This window comes from Psammomys obesus, unplaced genomic scaffold (assembly GCF_907164565.1).
Source record: "Psammomys obesus unplaced genomic scaffold, mPsaObe1.curated_primary_1811, whole genome shotgun sequence".
Taxonomy (NCBI): Eukaryota; Metazoa; Chordata; class Mammalia; order Rodentia; family Muridae; genus Psammomys; species Psammomys obesus.
Genome location: NW_026585626.1, coordinates 7,052,727 through 7,073,588, shown reverse-complemented (window position 1 = coordinate 7,073,588; position 20,862 = coordinate 7,052,727). Strand labels below are relative to the sequence as shown.

Below are 20,862 nucleotides of genomic sequence, written 5' to 3'. Positions count from 1 at the left end.
ATTTCCACCTCCTCAAGTAAGACCAGGAGGCTGACCTAGTACACAGGCCTTGCCCTAATCGATCTAGCCATTCCTGACAGAAATAGAATCTTTGATCCTGTCAGTTCCTCTGTTCCTATCTAGAAGCAAACAGTGCCTGGACAGATCTTCGGGGGAAACACACACATACCTTTCCTGCCTGGGCTGACACATCCATTTCCTGCCCATCAGCCCAGGTGCTGCTGGGAAACACAGTACAACTGCCTACCACCAAGCTAAGTTCACAGCACAGACACGCCCATGGGGGAAATTCCTCAACTGAGGGTCTCTTCACCTGTGACTTCTAGGCTATGGCAAGCTGACAACTTCTGGACTATGACAGACACCACACAACTTCCGCATAGATGTGAGTGTGTATGTGGTGGTTGTTGTTGTTGAAACAGGGTCTCTCACTGAACAGAAGAGGGTCTCTAGCTGGTGAGCAAGCCCCAGGAAGGTACCTGTCTCAGCTACACCAGTGCTGAGGCTGTAGGTAGAACTCCTGGTCCTCAGGCTTGCTCAGGAAGAATTTTACCTACTGCACCATAAACCCCTGCTTGGTTCAAAAAACAAACAAACTGCGGTGATGAGCTTCTGGACCAGTCTTCCGAAGACTCATGCCAGAGGACCAAGACAGTGAACTCCACTGAGGCCTCTCCCACAGGCTGGAGATTGTGGGGCTGTACATACCCCGTGTCTCCTCAGGGCCACGCCAGGGTGGGGTTATACAGGGAGCCATGTTCCCAGTGAAATGTCCCTATGTGGTAGAAGCATGCCGTGAGATGTGGGGTCACTTCATAGGTAGGGGAAAGTCTCCCTGACAGCAGCATGCTTTCCTGACTGAAGATGGGTGGTCCGGCCACTTGTCAGCCTTCTGGCTGAGGTCAAGTGAGCTGGCTGCTATGTGGTGAGATGTGTTTGCTCTTGGGGGACTTTAGGATGAAGCTGGCCTCAGCCATTGCTGAAGTAGAACAAACCTACCCATGGGGTCATTTTGTCTTTAGAAACCAGAGGTGGGAAACAAGAAAATGTTGTGTGTCCCAGAGAAAGCATTGGTGCTATAGGGTTCCTGGGAGGAGACTAGAGGAGAAAGAAGGTGAGTGGAAGGTAGAGGCACACAGGGAACAGCCTGGGATGGGCTCCTGTCCTCTCCTATGCTGGCTTCTGCCTCTGTACAGAAAAGGGATATTCAGCTAGCAGCAGAGCCTGGTTCTCTATCTCTCTGCCTTTGGAGCCCTTCAGCGAGGAAACGGTCCAGATTGCATTCCTGCCAGGAGGAGGTGGCCTATTACTCCTGTGGCCTCACTCTGGTCACATAAGCCTTAGCTTTTATAGGTTGCATGAGGAGTCAATGATGAAACACAGCATACTGATACCATGTACTGATCCAATCCTATGGATGCCACCCTCTCTTCCAAGTGTTTGGGAGTGTCCAGAGGACCACAGATGGAGGCAGAAATCTGAGTGTCTGACTCCTAGAGAGGAAGGCTCCAGAGGCTGGGAGAGCAGGATGCTTCATGAGCAAGGACCCTATCCAGGTGGCTAGAACTGGACCACGGAAGGGACAGACAGGGGTGGGAATGTCAACGGTGACTCCTAGACCTCACTTCTCCCACAAAAGGTGACAGAGAGATGACCTGGGCTCTCTTTATTTTATAAATCCTCCTATTAGGGGGAATGGCCAGCATGTGCTGGGGTTGCTTCCTCTCTTCTGAGGTCACACATCCCAGATGACTGATGAACTGAGGAGAGTGAGCATCCTGAGCCTTAGATGTCACCTGCAATCACAGCCTCAGTTCCTGTCACAGCCTCAGTTCCTGTCACAGCTTCATCTTAGCCCTCCACCCCAGCTCCTTCTGTGGGACAGACATGGCTGGAGGTCAGAGGTCACTGTTGTGTGGCTTCATGCTCTGTCATCCATATGACCTTTGTGTGACAGCAAACAAGACAGTGAAGATCAGAGTCTTACTGAAGAGTCCACAGACCACGAGAACAACAATACTGGTTATGGAGAGCCTGTGGAGAGAGGAGATTGAAGGTTAAGGCAATGACCATCCATGCTGCAGAGTCTAGGAAATTCTTCCCATCCAATCTTTTCAACTTAGGTCCTTTGTGCAGCTTTCCCACAGCTTCTGGCCCTATGCAGTTTAGATGGTCACCTCCTAAAATAACCAATGAGAAACACCTTTAGTGGAGAGCATAGAGTTCAGGTCCAGGAGATGTATACTGAAGGAAGGGTTAACCCAGCATCATGGCCTTCTCTGAGGAATGGAGTGGGGTCCATATTAGAGAACCTGATCTCTGTTGTCAGCATTCTGACCAGCTTCTGAGGATGGTCCCCTCACCTTTAGCCTCATTTTCCCATCCAAGAAGCCAAGAAGAATCTAACTGTACTGAAAAGTTGTCATGATTTTAGCAAAATGATTCTCCAAGTTCGAGGCAGACATCAATAGATATAAGAAAGATACCCACACAGGAGGGAAAACCCTGCCTGACCCTGAGCAGATAGGGAAGCAGACAAGGACTCAAGTACTCTGCATGATAGGATACAGGAACAGAAGAGGTGACAATGAGTCACATAGAGGGCACATGTGGTATTGATATATAAGTGTGGGGAGGTGGTCCTCTACAAACACCATGGCCAGCACAGTGGCCATCTATATGAGGGAAGAAGGAAATCCGTTTCAGTAACCTTCAGTAGATGGTGCTGGTTGAAACATCTAGAGCCTGACACCCGGCAGTTTATTTTAGGCATATGTAAGCACAGGACAACTTAGGAAAAAAGAGCTTCCTGATTCTAACTAACTCATTCCTTTGTGCACAACAGAGCATAAACAACACAATAACATTGAAACTCTTTTCAAAGTGCAAATGGCCTCCTCCGTAAAGTTCTATTGACTGAGAAACAATGCTCAAGATAAGGGTATAGGGAGAATGACTGAGATAAACATAAAATCAGGAGGGAGGAGGGCAGGTGTGACCTGGCCACACAGAGACTGGGTGCACAGGACACCAGGCCATTAACCACACCCAATCCCAGCCTTCTGTGCAGCAATCAGGATGTTCATCTCTTCCTTTGAAGAAACAACAATGAATGTTTAACAATACTGGTTTCCCTGGTGCTTATATGTGAGCACAAGGCCATCATGGCCTCTACATGTCACATCTGAATGACTAACAAAGCCAGACATGTCTCATGCCCATAATCCCAGCACTGAGAAGGGAGGAAGATCACAAGTCTCCAGCCAGCATGAGCCACAGAAAGAGAACTTGTCTAAATAAATAAGTAAAATGCAATGGCTTGGTCAATGATCTGCTTAGTAACTAAAGCAAAGATGGTTTAGTGAATAATCCTAGGTACAGCTATACTACATAGCAGCGTAAAGTTCTATTGGCCTGAGTCCAGACTAAAATTCTGCTCCAACCAAAGCTAATGATATATATATAGAGAGAGAGAGAGAGAAGAGAGAGAGAGAGAGAAAAGAGAGATTAGATAGATGATAGAAAGAGATATAGAGATCCATATTATAGATATATAGATTATAGACAGAGAGATACAGAAATACAGAGCTAGAGATATAGAGATAGAGATATGGGGAGGGGTCATGGAAAATCTCTGGGAAATAGAATTGAGCACAATTAAGGAATAGATCAAAACTATAACAGCAAGCACTACAGGCACTCTTTCAGATGGTACTGCACTGAGGCAGCCTGCCCACGCACGCTGACTTCCTCTCCAACCTCCTGTCCTATCAAGGGGACACTAGCCCCAAAGTCCAGCAGCTCACAGTGCTGGAGAGGCAACCAGCAGAGAAACACCAGCTCCTGTCTCTCATCTTGTGGCCTCCACAGCACCTTCCCTGGTGCCATCCTCAGCCCCCCCCCCCCCAGGGGAGCCTGTTGCTCGAAAGGCCCTGCTTCTGGCCTTGGCTAGCTGCGTTGCTTCTAACCTGCCAGTGGTCCATGGTATTTCCTTGGAACCCTGTGCTATTTTCATGTGTTGGGCTCTAGGACATACCCCTTTACAGCAGCAATTCATGCATCTTTTTCTCAGGCTGTGCGCAGACTGTGGGACCCTTGAGGTGGTGGGAATCGTGTACCCATGCATTGCTTAGGGCTTCCCCTATAGATGAGTGGATGTAGGAATATATATACTCCAGGCCTTCTGCCTCTGATAGAAGCAATTTCAGGTGTTACCCAGACTCCCCGGCAGGAGCCAGCCTATGCCACACCTGAGAGACTGGCCCTGTTTATGACCCTTTCTTGACTTCCTTCCCTTCCCAGTCTCACTTCCCTAATGGTTCTGCCAGGGATGACTTCCTAAAACGTTTTCACAAGGTTTACTTTCCAGTGGCAGGTTAGCAACAAGAAAGTAACCCCGCCACAGAAAGAAAGGGCTCCCTGCAATGCCCGCCCAACAACAGGGCGGGGTCTCTGGGAAGACAACTCATTGAATTCAAACACTTCTCTTGTGGACAGCTGGGGTGACTGCTGTTGTCCTGCCTGTTCTCCAACCAACAAAGTAACCAGTATTGGCGAATGATCCCACGCTACAGTCACACTGCGTAACATGAGCAGGCGGAAAAGGTATAGCGGTGGTCACAGTGTGAGCAGAGTAAGTGCATCCTGGGCCTTGGAAACAGAGGCAACGAAGCAAAACTAACTCCTGGGGAGATGGCTCCGTGCTTAAGAGCATATGCTGTTATTCCAGAGAGCCCAAGTTATATTCCCGGCACCCACAATGGACTCACAGCTCCCTGTAACTCTAACCCCAAGGGATCCAAAATGCCTCTTGCAAGTCTACGCATGTGCACTCACACACACCTAATTAAAAATTAATATTTCTTGCTGACTCTCACTAGATTTTATTTAGTCCACGAAGGCTGAATGAGGACCTGTACTCCTACACTTCATGCCAGGCACTCGAAACAATGCAAAGGCGGGGTGGGAGAGTCAGCCTTCAAGCCTGGAGCAAGCACCCGCCCCCACATAGAAATAAGTGTCATGAGCACTTCACATCTATTTCACTAAGAAGATCCTTTTCTCGGTGCTGAAGATGGAGCCGGAACCGTGCGGCTCCTTAGCCCACGCTCCGAGCCGTGTGCTCAGCCCTGGGAGGAATGTCCGAGCATGCGAAGCCCAGACGCCACCCTGCGGTAACACTGCCTCGCTTCTGCACTGTGGCTCGTCTGCAAAGTAGCTTAAAATGATCTTATTTATGTCTACGAGTGTTTGCCTGGGGTGTGTTTATACACCACGTAGGTGCAGTGTCTACGAAAGTCAGAGAGGGCAGTGGATCCCCTGGGACTGGAGATACAGATGATCGTCAGACACCGTGTGGGTCCTGGGGATCAAACCCAGATTCTCTAGAGAAGCAGCTAGTGCTCTTAACAAGTGAGCCATCTCTTCAGCCCCCAAAATCCTGATATTTAGAAGACAGTTTGTATATATGGTAGCATGCAAAGTGGCATAAATGCTCTAATTCTTTCAGGGAAATTTTGTTGATATAAAAGATTTTAAAAATCAGCCTGGAGAGGCAGGTGGGTCTCTGAGCTTGAGGCCAGCCTGGTCTACAGAGTGAGTTGCAGGACAGCCAAGGTTACACAGAAAAATCCTGTCTTGAAAAACAAAAATAACAGCATCAGAAATATTTTTAAATGAAAGCAGTATCAACAGCTAAAAACAGGCAAATGACTGAGCTTTATGGTTTTTCTGACTGATAAAAAGTGTCTGTTTATTAACATTATGATTCTGAGGAGTATGTAGAATTGTTGAAGGATGATTGTTTGTTTGTTTTAGTCAAGGTTTCTCTATGCAGCTCTGGCTGTCCTCGAACTCACTATGTAGTGCAGGCTTCCCTTGAACTCACCGAGATCTGCCTACCTCTGCCACTTCCTCCCTCCCTGGACATTTCAGCACGGACTGAGGTGACTCAAGTCTGCTCCTGCTCCACGCCCATCCCCCTCCTCATCCCTTCTCAGCACACAGGATAATAAACGAGGGATGTCCAAACCGGGAGCCCAGAAAACGTACCTGTTAACTCTTGGTACGTTTGTGAGGGTGACTCCAGGGTTAGGAGAAGTGACAGCAGCCGTGGACTTGGGGAGGGATCGGGTCACAGTTGGGTCTCTGGGCAGGCGTTTTGTAGTGAGGATGGGAACCTTAGTCAGCCTTGTAGTAGGAGTGATGTCAAGAGTGGACGCATCTGAAGAAGCTGCAAGAAGAGGGTTGATAGGTAATTAATGGATGGATGGATGGACGGATGGATGGATGGATGGATGGACGGATGGACAGAGGAGTAGGAGAAGAAAAATGGAGCCATTCAAGAAGCAAGGTTTTGTTTTGTTTTGCTGCTAAACTTCAAAGAAATAGTGTAAAGTCAGCCCGAATCAGTAAAAAGGAATGGAAGGAGAAGAGGAAGGGTGGGAAGAGGCTTCAGAAAAGACTTTCAGGATGTTTGAGTTATGGGAATGCTCTTGCCTGCTGCGTTCACCTCTCCCTCTGCCCCATTCTCTCCCTTACACCGTTCTCTCAGCCTGTGTAGGTCACGTGACTCTGAAGTTGTTCTGTACTGGCTGCATCTGAGCCCTGTCTTAGGCTTGGCACAGATTCTCCTGGTTCTAGGGAGGGAGGCCTGTTTCCTCCTTCTCTGCCATCCTTGGTGCATCCACTATTACTCGCTGGGGATGGAGAGCCCCCAAGGCACCCGCTCTTCCTTGGAGAATTCAGAATTTCATAGGCAGGACTTGTAGGTACATGGATCCCTATGGGAGTGAGCCTAGAGACCTGTTCCTCATAAGCAAATGTCATCAGGTCTACCGAGCCAGGCTCTGCATTTGAAATAAGGTCTTCAGGTGGTTTGTGCCCTCAGCGAGGCCTGAGTTACACAGTTTAGAATCCCGTGGGAGGGCCACCAACAGCTTCTTGGGATGAGGAGAGTAGACCTCAAGAGCTTCCTAAGAAGAGATCACAGCATCCATGGATTACAGCAAACTTGCAAGCCAGCAGGAATATAGTGTTCACAGCCCAGTCAGTTCAGGGACATGCAGACACCATCTAGTCACACGGGCCACCAATATATGGAACCTGTGGACACCCTGCTTATGTCAGCTATACCCAGGCCTTAGGCCGCTAGCCCTAGGTGCAGACTGCATATGTAACTTCTTTTGGACAGCCTCCAGCTGCCCTCCAGGAATATAGCTAGCCTGTCCAGGGGTATAACACAGTGCTTATGATACTACTCCTGTCACTATCACCACCACTAAGACCTCCTATGCAGCTCAGCTGGGCACACAGCACTCAGCCTGCTTACCCAGCCTATGTCAGCAGACAGCAGCCACCGTGCCTGTGAGAGCACAGGGTAGCAAAGAGTCTGCTGAGATTGGTCAACTTCAGTGTAGCACAGCAAGGTTAGAGCCAGCCCGAGGATGTGGACAGCTCGAAGGCAGTATCCCAGGGAAGCCACCAGAGGCAGCCAGTCAGCGCTGACCCACCCTGTTCGGTCGGGAGTCAGACTGAATCCGAGATTTTCTTACAGGCCCCGATGAAAAGACACAGGGAACAGAAGTTCTGTGCTCTTGCCCAAAAGCAAACATGGCAAGGTCTGATCTGAGGCGAGGGCCAGGGCCTCAAAGGACTTAAGGTTTCAGTTCCTGGGAACCTGGATCCCGGCTGGAAAGACTAGAGCTATCGGTCCCGTGGCTGATGAGCAATGGGTCTATTGCGCCCTTGAGCTTTCCTGTGCTCCCTTGCAGTATTGCTCGATTGGATCCCGCTGACTTTGCCCCACTGTATGAAAACTTTCTGCTGATTCTGTCCTGTTTCCCAGCCCACCGCACCCCCCGCAAACAGCATAGAAGATGCTGAGCTTTTTGTTTGTTGTTTGTTTGTTTGTTTGAGACAGGATCTTATTATGTAGCTCTGGCTGTCCTGGAACTCACTTTGTAGGCCACGCTAGTCTTGAACTCATAGAGATCCACCTGCCTCTGCCTTTCAAGTGCTGGGAATAAAGGCGAGGGCCACCCGTGGCCAACTGACATTACAGTCCTCAATAAACTTGCTTAGCATAAAACAGTTGTGCAAGCCTCTGAGCCCTTTCCGAGTCTTTATTATTATTATTATTTCTGATCTTCTGGTCCTCCCTCTGAGGTCATCCTCATGCCAGCCAATCCTCTTCACAGCCAAACTGGTTATGATCGTAACGGTTCCTCTCAGCAGAACACGTATGGGCAGTCAAGCAGGTATAGACTGCAGAGCAGCTAAGGTCAGCAAAGCAGGTATGGGAGGCAGTCTCCCTCTAATTACCCCACTCAGATTAGACCCTACAGCCAGCCAACTCAATATAACCAATAAAGCAGCATCTACAGGGGGCAAATCTTATTCCACAGAGCCCACCCAGCAGCATTGGCGTTTATGGGCAGGGGTTTGGAGCATTTCCTGGACCAGAAGACAGTAGAAATAGGAATGGCTGGGAAAGGAAAAAGATTTAATCCTACAGGCATGAGCAGAAGTAGTCAGAGAGGAGAACAGGGTGGAATGGGCGCTAGAGAGGTAGGAGGCTTCAATAAGCCTGGTGGATCCATGGCTGAAGGGGCAGACTTGGCTCATTATAGATCTCCCTATAAATCTTGACGAAGACTCTGCCTGCCAACAGTGCAATTCATGCCCAAGGATTAAACCACAGTGTGACTTTGGAAGATCTCCAAGAGTTCTTTAAGCAATGTGAGGTTGTTTAGGATGAGCAAGAGAACTTGGAAACCCCTACTCCATATCTACCTGGATACAGAAACAAACCTGAAAATGATGCCATGTGTCCTAGGGAGATCTGACAACTGACAAGGTTGCCATGAGTAGCTTGATGGGAGATTTTCAAGCAAGTAAACTTAAATTTTCTCTTGCCTGAAAGAAGCCTCCAATAAACAGCATGTAGAGTGTTATGCCACCCTGAGGGCAGAAGGATGCCACCACCAATCTGCAGAGGCCCTGATGGCCTCGGAGATCCTAGAAGATCCATAGGTCATATAGGAGGTCATGGAGGAAACAAAGAGAGTTTCTTCCCAAAAAGGCTCTGAGATTCCAGAGAGAACCCCCTCTGGAGGAAGGAATGTCCAGCACTAAGCAAGAGTCCAAGCAGGGCTGTGGAAACTAGAACTTTGCCTGGAGAAGAGAATGTGCAACCAGGATAAACCTGAGCACATCCTCCCTGGCCCTTCCCACCACTGGACCGTGACCATGGCAGAGATGGCACTGGTGGCTCGTGGGGAGAAAAAAGGCCATAAAGAGTTGTGCAGACTTTGAAAAGCATCCAGAGATTGCTTCAGAGGTGAGGTGGCCGTGGCCTGAACCAAGGTGACCTGTGTGGAGGAAAATGAGGTGGCACCATGAGGTCTTCTGAACCTTTGATGGAACAGCTGTTTCTTTTAAGCCCGAAAATGCTCTAAATGTATAGTTTCATATTTATAATGTTGGCCACAACGTTGTTCTCAAGAAACATTAAAGCAAGCTAAATGGTTAGTTGAAAAATAAAGGCTTCCTAAGGATATGACTTCTAAACAGAGGTCTCAGAAATGGAACTAAATCATGTTCCAACTCTACTGCTCACCTCTTCCCAAGGGGAATCTATATACAAGATCCCCTAGTTACTGCTAGGCCAAGTGCCTGCTAAGAGCCTTGAATGACAGGCAAGATTCTGAAAAAAAAAAAAAACACACAAAAAAAAACAAAAACAAAAAAAAAAAAAAAACAGACCCACCAGTGATATAAGTAACTACACAGAGGCTTTTTAATATTTTAAATCTTTGGCATTCTAGCTGTCTCCTGGCTGCTTTAATCTCATTCTGACTAATCCTGACACTACGTCCCATCACTTTGCTCTACTCCATTCATCTCTGTATCCCTGGCAAATCTCCTACATCTCATTTCTTCTCCCTTCGTCTCATTCTCTCATCGTCTCTCTCTTTCTCCAAAAGCTCCACCCTCTACTTCCTGCACAGATATTGGGCATTAGCTCTTTATCAAAGCCAATCAGATACAATTCTAGATTACCTTAGGCAGGTTAGAAAGGGCAAATAGGAAGGGCTCTGGTAATGGGCCTCAGAAGTGTCAACACCAGAATCCTACCAACACTTAGCTCTCTGCCAGTACAGAATTAACAACTGAATACACAGTGTACCCCATCAGCTCCATCCATGCCTTGCCCACCTCTCTCTACCCTCTCCCCAGACCCTTCCTGGTCACTCACCCTTGGTCACCACCAGGCGGACAGGATAGAAGAGCAGAATAGGCTCCTTCGGAGGATGGTAAATCACACAGCGATACAATCCAGAGTCTGCCACTTGAAGGTCAGTCATTTCAACAATTAGCATGGACTCCCCGGGGTCATCTTTCAGTGTGTACTTCCCCACGCGGAACTCCGTGGGTGTAGACGACCTTTTGGTGACCACCAGAGTCGAGGGCTCCTTTCCAGCCTGAAGCCTCTGCCAAGCCCTCTGGCTGCTGGCATACTTCATGTTGAAGGGACATCTCACTGTCAAAGTCTGCCCCTCAGCTAGGTCATACCTTTCTTCAGACAGGTCAATGGCAGCTTGAGCTTCTATAAATAAGAAAAAGGAAATTACTCTGGAGATTACTCTGGAGGGAGTAATCTTTGTCCAAACTCCACTGGGAAGGAGTTGTTTGGTGTTTGTCTGTTTGTTTGTGAAAACGTTATCTGATGGCTCTTATACTAAACAAACATTTGTTTCACTATAAGAGCCAATGATATGTGATCCATGGGAATCGAACTTCATAAATAACCCTTTTGTGAGTACATGTCAATGTCTGTATTCATGTGTGCTCCTGTGGTGTGCACATGCCTGTGGTGCCCACAGGCCAACCTCAGGTGCCATACACATCCAGAATTCTATCCATTTGGCTGCCTTTTTTCCTGAGGTCTCTCATTCTTTACGTGGGACAATTCAGCTGGGCTGTCTGGTCATTGAGTCACAGAGATCCAGCTGCCTTTTCCTCCCTAGTGCTGGGATTAATTGTGCATGCTACCACGGCTGGCTTTTTTACATGACTTCTGAGGACCAAACTCAGGTCCTCCTGCTTGTGTGGCAGCACTTCACTGACCATGTTATTTATTTCTCTAGTCCTAAACCATCCTTTAGAAAGATGACACAGCCTGACTGAAGACATGAATGGCCAGGGCATGATGGGGAATGGTAAAGAGTGGATATAAGGATCTTCTCCAAGCACAGGATGATACCTAGGAAGTTTGAGGGGCTCCATCTAAGTCAGGACAAAGAGATCATCAATTCAGGAGCCACCAAGGAAGTATCAAGAAAAACAAATTAGATACGGTATCATGGGCACAATGGATAGGAATTCTGCCTGTCTGGCACCATTTTCTCCCTTCTTTGAGTCACAAAGCACTTCTTTCTCATGGTAGCCATGCTCTATGGCTCAGCTGATGGGCCCTACCCATCTTTCCATGAGGAAGATTAAGAGTCCTAAGACCCTGGCCACACAGATTGGCTTAGGGATAGGTGCATGACTAGGGTGAGCCCATCAAAACCTGTTCTGTGACTATTCAAAACTTTACGCAGAGGCTGATGGTCTGCAGGGTGTAAAATTCCAATTCCTCTATCTTTACCACATAGGAATCAGCTGCCTGAGAATGAGCCGAACAGAAGAGAGCAGAGAGAAAGAGGGAAGCTGACAATTTCAAGTGATGGTTTTCAAGCCAATATCCCTGGATTCCCTGGTACCTAAGCCAATAAATCCCTTCCCTTTTTGACAGAAATCACAGCCATGTTTTTTCACTGGTTGTAAGATGTCCTCCCTCTTTGTGTAAGGTGTACCCCACTGGGGGTCAGGTGTTCCCCCCACTGGATGTCAGATGCCCCCTGCACCGGATACCAGGTGTGTGTGCCCCCCACCCACTGGGTGTAAGGTATTGGGAAACGTTTTCAGTTATAAACAGGAATGAGAGTGTCCAGATGTCATTCTCCAACAAAGGCATGGACAGGATGCCAGATCAGTGAATTGGACTTTCGCTTCCCCAAATTTCTACTGCTGTCCTTACCACAACTGACACATGCGCACACATGCACGCACGCACACACACACACACACATGCACACACACAGGCCAAGACGTACCTCTTTAGAACCCTTGCCTGCCCACACAGGATGTCAGGTTCCAGAAGGCTTGCTCTGCCCTCACCTGGCCTTGGTAAGACTCAAGCCCCCATGGGGGATTCTGTAGGTGAGCAAGGCTAAAAAGCCAATTAGGCCTCTAAGAAAAAAACAGGCTTCCTTGTGCTCTGCCCAGGGATGCCTCCCACACCCAGTTCGACAGTGTGCACCTGTAATCTCAGAAGTCAGGAGGCAGAGGTTGGCGGATCAGGGAAAAGTTCAAGCTAATCCGCAGCTACAAAGAAAATTTGAGATCAGCTTGAGCTACATGAGGTCCTGTCAGAAATTTTTAAATTTTTTAAAGTGTGGGGGGGAAGGCAGAATGTCCCCATATATACACAGACAGGTCAGCAGAGGCACGGGGCTGTGTTGAATGAGTTTTGATCATTTCATCACAGGATGGCTGATTCACCCTTTCTGACAGATTCATGGGCTCCACCCTCGGGCTGTCATCATGGAAGCCCTGACTCACTGAAATGTTACAGATGGAGACACGGGGCTGGGGGCTGGGCCAGCCCTGTCCAGCATATGTGATGTGAGCAGCTGAACTCTCCGGCTCCAGCATCAGCCAAAGAGCTGAGATTACAACCCCCGTGAGGACGGACACAGGCTTCTGCTTATACCTTTGGCCTCTGAAGTAGCAGCTTTGCTGGCCCAAGGCAACCCTGGGAAATATCCTTTAAATGAACTACATCTTTGGGATCTAATGGGCTGCCCACATGTAAAGCATCATGGGGGAGTAGAAGAAAAAAGCGCTTCAAGATGAAATAGTATTCAGATGGCTGGACATAATGAACCACACATGTTTAATTCAGAAGCAGAAAAATCACTGGGTGAGTTTGAGGCCAACCTGGCCTACATAGGTAGTTCAGGACAACCAGGGACACACAGAAAGACTGTGTCTCAAAAAAAAAAAAATTGTGTGTCTCTGACATCAACATGCACATGGCAGATTGACCTACAGCTCAGTGGTAGAGCCTCTGCCTGGCATGTGGGAGGCAAAGAGCAGCTGTTAAGAGCATTTGCTGCTCTTGCAAAGGACCAAGGTTTGGTTCCTAGCACCTGTGTAGCAGCTCATGGCCATCTTTAACTCCAGTTCCAAGGGAATCTGATTGCCTTCTTCTGGCCTCCTCAGGTACCAGACATGCATGTGATACATGTACATACATGTATGCAAACACTCATGCAAATAAAATAAATCAATTTTTTTTTTTTTTTTTTACAAAAAAGCAAGCATAGACCACCTGCCTCCTTAACTCACCCTCCTTATATTTCAGTTCATCAGCTTCAGGGGTCTGATTTTCTGAGCCCAGGTGAAGCCTAGCCTAACATGAGCAGCATGTTAGGCCTGTGTGTGATTGGCCATGTGCTTAGGATAGTGATTCTCAACCTTCCCAATGCTAAGGCCTTTTAATACAGTTCCTCACGTTATGGTAACCCCAACCAAAAAAAATTATTTAGTTGCTACTTTATAACTGTAATTTTGCTACTGTTATGAATCACACTGTAAATTTCTGTGTTTCTTAGGAGACTCCAGTGAAAGGGTCATTGCCACCCAAGGCGTCTCGACCCACGGGTTGAGAACCACTGCTTTAGCGCTTCAGCAAGAAAGAGTGTCAGGGAGTTAGAGCTGCTCAGTTGGTGAAGCGTGCTCTGTGCAGGCGTGAGGACCGGAGCTTGATCTTTAGCGTTTGTGTAAAAGTCTAATGTGGTGGTACACTTCTGTCCCAGCTCCAGGAAGGTAGAGACAAGTGGCCCCCTGGGGTACCCCGGCCAGGCGGCCTAACAAAGAAGCCAGCTCTGGGCTCAATAAGAGACTCAAAAGAAGGGAAAGCAATAAATGGGAGGCACTTCCAGGCCAGCCAGGCTACAGAGTAAAACCCTGTCTCAAGGGAAGAAATTTGGAAAGCAATTGAGGAAGACACCCAATGTCAACCTGTAACCTACACCACACACATGCACACACACACACACAGCTCCTGAAGTTCTGGTCCAGAACCCTCACCTGCTCCCATCTCCCACCCGCCTTACCTGAGACAAAGAATATCCACAACAGCCCCCAGAGTCCAGGCTTCCTCATCCTTCAAGTTCAGCTCCAACTGCTTCTGTGGGCTGCTGGGACAGCTGTAAGACACCCTGTCCCCAGAAAGACTCTCTGGGAAGTTTCACAACAGGACATGAGGCCATTCCTGGGAGGTACAGTGCTTGTCAGTGGCCACCCTGCCTGCTGACGTCAGCAGTGGGGTTCAGGAGACCAGTGCTCAAACCTCAGCTAAAGCTCTCTGAGCCTCTGTTTCCTCTTCTTTGAAAATTAATTTATTCTTTTCTACTCTGTTTTTTGTTTGTTTGCTTTTTGTTGGATTGGTTGGCTGGTTGGGTTTTTTTTTTTGTTTGTTTGTTTGTTTGTTTCTTTTTGTGCTGTTTTTTGTTTGGTTTGGGTTTTGGTTTTTGGACACTCTGGCTGTACCAGAAGTTACCGTGTAGACCACCAGCTGGCCTAGAACTCACAGAGAACTGCCTGCCTCTGCCTCCCTAGTGCTGAGATTAAAGGCACTACTGAAGCAATTAATCTTTTCAATCATACAAAAAATAGTTTCACTTGTTTTTGTTCAGAGAAGGTTTTGCAATACAACCCAGGCTGACCTTTAACCTGTCATCCTCCATGCTGAGGTGATGGAGGTATGCCAATATGCCCACTTTCAACTTCAGAAAATTCCAGTGAGAACTATGTAGTCAACTCTTGTGCTGCCGCAACATCCATTTCAAACACACGATCAACTTTCTCACTTCAGAAACAGGAATTCATTCGTCACCCCTGACATGCTTTCCAGCACTTCATGACACACCAGTTCCTCAATATGCTGAACCCAATTTCCTCTTGTGACCACCTTTGTCAGGGCAGCCAGACACAACCTGCTTGACTGACCCTACGCAGATACCTTTGAGTTAATTAATGATACTCCAGAGCAACTGTGTTCTCCTCTGGGGATGAGGCAGATACCCCGTAGCAAAGCATGATGGGGGCATTGTCCTTCATAGGCAGCCTGTACAGTCACTTCTGTGACTGTGTCATAGCCATCAACACGTGGGTTGATGCGCATGGCAGCCGCACACCAGCATCTGTGGCACTGGCTAGGGTGGCCATCCTCTGTTACTAAGCAACTTGCTCTGTCTTCCCTGATGTAAAGCTTGCCTTGATGTGGTACCTGCCCATCATTCTGCATTCTGCTCCATCCCTCAGGGTGTCCAGGCACCACTGCGCACCAAGCCAGGAAGAATGAAGTGAAATCCAGACTGGGTGGTGTCTACAGGATCCTGGTCCGGCTGGGAGTGATAGGGGGAGGGGAGCTTCTCAGAGAATTTTAGCACTACAGCTCTCTTGGCTCAGAGCTGTCTCAATGAAACAGCAACTCTTAGACGACATTTAGTGAAACAGCTTATGGGTGTTTATTCCACGGTGAACAAGTACTATAGGAACCCCAGGGAGTGGGAAGAGGTTTTCAGGGTGAATGCATTTCTTTGTCTGGGGCTGTGATGCTGGTGCTGCTCTGTTTGCATCCAGGTGCCGGCTACCTGTGACGACCTTGAGAGTTGGCTGTAGCCAGCTTATGTGCCCTAGGGCATGCAGGCTCAGAACAGGGAGGGAGCTGTTCTTACTCCTGCCCATCTCAAGTTTGAGACTTCCAGGGCTTGAACACGCTCAGCCTCGCCAGTTCCATGCCAATTTCCCACACTTACAGAATTAAGCTTGGTGGCTGAGATTATGTCAGCTGAGAAGCTTTGTGCTGGAGCCTGGGGCTTGGTGGTGGTGGTGGTGGTGATGGTGACGGTGAGGGTGATGATGATGGTGATGATGTTGAGGGTAATGATGACAGTGATGGTGATGATGGTGAGGGTGATGATAATGGTGATGATGATGATGATGATGGTGGTGGTGAGGGTGATGATGACTGTGATGATGATGGTGCCGACGACGGTCAGGATAATGATAACTGTGTTGGTGGTGATGATGGCAGCAGCTCAGTGGTGGAGCACTTGCCTGCCTTGGGCAAAGCACTGGGATTCCATCCCCAGCCCTGAAATGAACAAATTGATCATACCTGTGGATGCTTACCCCAACCCTTCAAAAGGACATGAGAAACTCTGCAAAGGAAAATAGCTGCCTGGAGGGGGGGGACCCAAACAGAAAAGTCAGCCCCAGAGTTTTCAGGTAATAATCATTTAAGATCAAAGGTAACAGGAGACTCCTGGATACCATGAGGCTGACTGGCCAGTTGACTATCCAGAGAGAGGGAGGTGAAAACTTTAGTCGGTGAGAAATGCAAGCCATTCACCTAACAAGTGGTAAGCTGTTTTGCTGAAGAGATAGTTAGTGGTTAAAAGCACTAGCTGCTCTTCCAGAAGACATGAGCTCAGTCTCCAGAGCCCATGTCTAGTGACTCTCAACCCCTTGTAACTCCAACTGTGCAGAATCTAATATGTGTGGCCTCTGCAAGCTATGGCAGACTTGTGAACAGCTTTTTCAAAACTTCTACAGTGTGGATCCCAGAGACTAAACTCAGGTCATCAGACTCAGTGTCAAGGGTCTTTACCTGATGAACAATTTTACTGGCCCATGTATTTTTTATACTTTTGATTCAGTTGCAAATTCAAGCTGGGCCTGGTGACACACGTCTTTAATCCCAGCGCTTGAGAGACAGAGACAGGTGGGTCATTGTAAGTTTGAGGCCAGCCTCGAACACAGCAAGTTCCAGGAAAGCCAGGGCTACAAAGGACACCCTAAGCACAGTGGTAGCCAGTGTTTGTCATCTCAGCGCTCAGGAGGGGAGGGAAGCAGAATCAGTAGTTCAAGGTCACCCTTGTCTATATAGGGGCCTTGAGGCCTGCCTCAAAATCAACAAGCTGCCAACTCCTGTGTCCTGATTTCAGCTTTCGATACGCAGGGTATGTCCTTCACTGTGGGTGGGCCACAGGCAGGAGATGGTCTGCTGCCACCTCAAAGCTGCCTGTGTTCAAATACAGGCTTCTTGCCATGCCTCATATGCCACCCCTCACTGAGGCCTCCATCCTCTGTCCTCATGAAGGAAGAGAATTCCTTTTTACCATTGGTTTGCAGACAATGCTGATGCCCACCAGGACCCAAATGCCTGCGGAATGAAATTCCAGGCCATGGGAGAGCGCATGGACTCCATGTGTGGAATCCTCGTGAGCGCAGGGCAGCAGCTGCTGCTGCACAAACTTGGAGGGCAAACCAGGCCCACGAAGGAGCTTCTGCACAAATATAAGCCCTTCTGTGTTGCTGTAAATAAAAACGGGTGTTGGGCTCTATACTGTTATTAGCCCTGTAACTGTGGTGGCATTATTTAACCTGCTATCACAATTACTAAAACATAGACACCTGTTAGATTTTATAATTGCCTTATTTACCTTGGGCTGGGCAGATATTTTACCTATGCTGTCTCAACAACCTCACCATCTACCTCCCAGCCCCCATCCAATGCCATCCGCCTTAACCACCCTTATCTGAGCTACCTTCCATCCATAATTCCAAGATACTTGCTTATATATATTTTTTTTTCTTGGTGTTTTCTCCATCTACGCCATCTCTGGAGTCCTTCCTCCCAGTCCATGTGGTTTCTTCTCCATGCTAACCCATCGTGGCATCCTCCTGCCTCCTCTCTTCCCATCTCTCTGTTTCCTGTGATTCTCTTGAACCCAATGCCGGGGAACCTTAGCCATGCCTCCCCCATTCTGCCCTGCCCAGGCTTCAGGCCTTTAATCAACCAATCAAGTGTAATATTTTAGGTAGGTTTACACAAGGATAGGTTTATCTAGGCAGTAACCAGATCGTGAGGGCCAGTAATTAGAAAAATGCAAGCATCAGACCAACCCCCAACACTTCTGCATGGCTCGGATCCCCAAGGAGTAGGGCCACCCCCCCCAGGAGGTCCATACCTTGGTGAGCAGCTCCTTGGGAGCTCAGCCCTGAACTGTGAACCCCCGTGGGGTTTCTGGGACTGTGTTCATCCTTAACTCCCCAAGCTTGTCTTTGTTTGCTACGGAAGGACTTGTTTGGTGAGAGGAGCACAGTGGGAGGTGGGGCAGCTGGTCCTTTAGCTGCCCTCTGCACTCCCCACCTATGCTACCGTTCCCGTGTACCAGATACAAACTATCCCAGTGGTATAGTTCACGGAATACTTGCATAGAATTCACTGGGTAATTGCCCACATTCAGCTGGCGTGGATTTGATACAGTGAAATGAGGAAGTGAGACTGAAGAAAACGACACAGTTGTCTTAGACTACGTGGGCCTAGGAATTCATTTCTCTCTGCACTGATATTCAAACCTGTAAAACAGGTGGGAGGGCGCCTGCCCTCCACGGTAATAGTCCTCAACCCCTGACACTGGACTTTGCAACTTAGCAGGATCTCTCTGAAAGGCTTGCCCCTGCCAGCCAGGGTCCTAGACAAGGGCCCTCATGGGTTCCCACATGGAAGGTGGCTGCTGGAATCCAAAGCAGAGTCACTCAGGTCACATCTGCCTGCATCCATGTCTCTTCCCACTTGAGATCTGACTCTACATATTGGCCTCGGGATAACAGACCCCAAACTACCCCTAGGTCCTACCCATAGTACCTAGGATGCTGGAGTACATTAACTTAATGGACTTCTCTCCTCACTCACCTCCAACCTCAAGGTTATACAATGATTCCTCAAAATGCAGGAACGTCTCCCTTCCTCCGAGGGCCCAGAAAAACCTAATGAAGCATGTACTATAGAGAACTCAATCGTGGCCTCTGGAATATCTGCCTTTGCTCTGAAAATACTAGTAAGGAATCCCATCAATCCTTGCAGTGTTGATAGCATCCTCTGAGATCAATAAGATGTATCCAGGCAAATGTTGTGTGCTCTGAAGGAGGGGTGTGGAGTGGGTAAGCCTCTTCCTGCACCTCCTCAGAGGGGTAAGAATGGAGCCTGGGAGGTAGTATGGAAGTCAGTTAGAACCATCCCAGGGTACAGAGGTAGGGAGGGAGGAGGCCAGGATACAGTTCGCTTGCAGTTAAAGAAAGAAGGAAGTAGACGGGCTCTGAACCGAGTCATACTGCCATGTTGTGATTTGTGAGGGGAAGTCAGAAGGCTGCCCTCTTTGCCCTGTGCCAAGCAGATGCAGGGAAGGCCAGCTCACAGCTCAGAAGCCCTGGTCCCTGGACTTTGTATTCACACCACAGACCTGTCTGTGAGCAGGGTAGTGGCTAAGGATGTGGCCTAAGCTCCAGGCCAGCCTGGGCTACACACCGAACTCTTTAGTGATATTTAGGGGTCAGTGGCTCCAGTTGGAGTTTCCCCAGTTTCCTATTCAAGAACTGTGAACTTGCTCCACACTGAGACTTAGGGCCCCAACCACCTGGGATCACAGCCAGCTCCAGCTGTGTGACTTTGTGCACATGGCTTGCCCACTTGCGCCTCAGCTCCCTCATCCTTAAGCCAGACCTCATCAGTTTACCAGGTCTACTGTGAGGCCCGAGTAACTGAGACAACCAAATACAGTTGAGGTGGCCCTTTGTACCCTAGCGGGACGGGCTTCCTGTTTAGGAGTCATGAGGAACCATGAACACCCTTAAAGAGAGCGTGCTGGGAACCAGTCTTCCCTGGCTTCAAGTTTTGATCCCCAGAGCAAGACCTACCCACCCTCACACCACAGTACCTGGAAGAGTTCTCCCAAATCACCCAGAAGCCGAAGCAGCGGGGACACCAAGGGTGGCTGCCCCTCCCGGGCTGCAGTTAGACACCCTGACTGAAGAACAAGAGCAGGTAAGCTCCAGCCCTCAGAGGAAACAAAGGCTCACGTGGTGTCCTGTGCAGGTCTCAGGCCTAAGTGGTCTCTTACCCTCACCACCGCTCCTTTCTCCTTTCCGTTTTCCGCTGTTACCAGAGGCCACAGGCTGTTCTCAGCATGTCTGACCCCTTTCTGTGAGCCCAGCCTTCGTGTGCACAGACACTTGAAGGTACCTTCAGGCAGAAGTGGACATGCTGGGGACAACTGGAGAAGAATCTGTGAAGCTGGTGATTCTACCGACTCACTAGACTCCCGTCCGTACAGCATCATGAAGATGGCTGAAAAGCTCACCTCCGTGGAAAACAGCAAGCTGTTTCCACCTTACACTCGCCAACCCCTCCCATCTCAGCTAGATCTTGAGCATGCAGAACCAGCCTGTATGTTCTGCCACTGACAAGGCCTGTGGGGCCTTCCTGAGGTCCCTTGAAGGTAGCTGGACCATCACCTCTTCTTGCTCTCTCCAGATAGAGAATAACATCTGAGTACTGTTTCTCACTTCTGGTCCTAGCCCTAGGGCATCCTGGGTAATGCCTCAGTATCTCTGGTCCTGGCCCTAGGGTACCCCCTCCCCACCTTGGGGATAAGCTTATACCTCTTGGAAGCTTTGCAACTAAGACCTGACATCAGTCAAGCTGGAAAACATCAAAGATGCTCAGGCCGCCAGCATTCAGGACAGGTGTTATGCATTGACTTAGTTAAGAGGTCAGCTGCAAGCCTCTATCCTGAGCCAGGCTCCCACCATGCCCTGTGATTCTGAGAACTTTTCCTTTTTTTCTTTTCTCTTTCTCTCTCTCTCTCTCTCTCTCTCTCTCTCTCTCTCTCTCTCTCT

The 20,862-nt window shown here is 48.7% G+C and overlaps 1 protein-coding gene across 1 annotated transcript; it reads right to left on the bottom strand.

The window, feature by feature from the left end:
• Positions 1-1,661: 1,661 nt before the first annotated feature.
• LOC129682671 (triggering receptor expressed on myeloid cells 1-like) lies at positions 1,662-14,290 on the bottom strand. The gene is made up of 4 exons (XM_055615138.1): positions 14,229-14,290; positions 10,259-10,609; positions 6,052-6,232; positions 1,662-2,034 (listed from the first exon to the last, which is right to left on the bottom strand). The coding sequence occupies exons 1-4, from the start codon at positions 14,275-14,277 to the stop codon at positions 1,932-1,934; spliced, it is 684 nt and encodes a 227-aa protein (XP_055471113.1). The 5' UTR covers positions 14,278-14,290; the 3' UTR covers positions 1,662-1,931.
• Positions 14,291-20,862: the final 6,572 nt, after the last annotated feature.

Coding starts and splice junctions, on each gene's coding strand:
- LOC129682671 (XM_055615138.1), bottom strand. CDS start 14,277: ATGAGGAAGCCTGGACTCTGGGGGCTGTTGTGGATATTCTTTGTCTCA. Junction 6,233..10,258: donor CCGCCTGGTGGTGACCAAGG/GTGAGTGACCAG, acceptor CTCTTCTTGCAG/CTTCTTCAGATGCGTCCACT. Junction 2,035..6,051: donor AACGTACCAAGAGTTAACAG/GTACGTTTTCTG, acceptor CTCTCTCCACAG/GCTCTCCATAACCAGTATTG.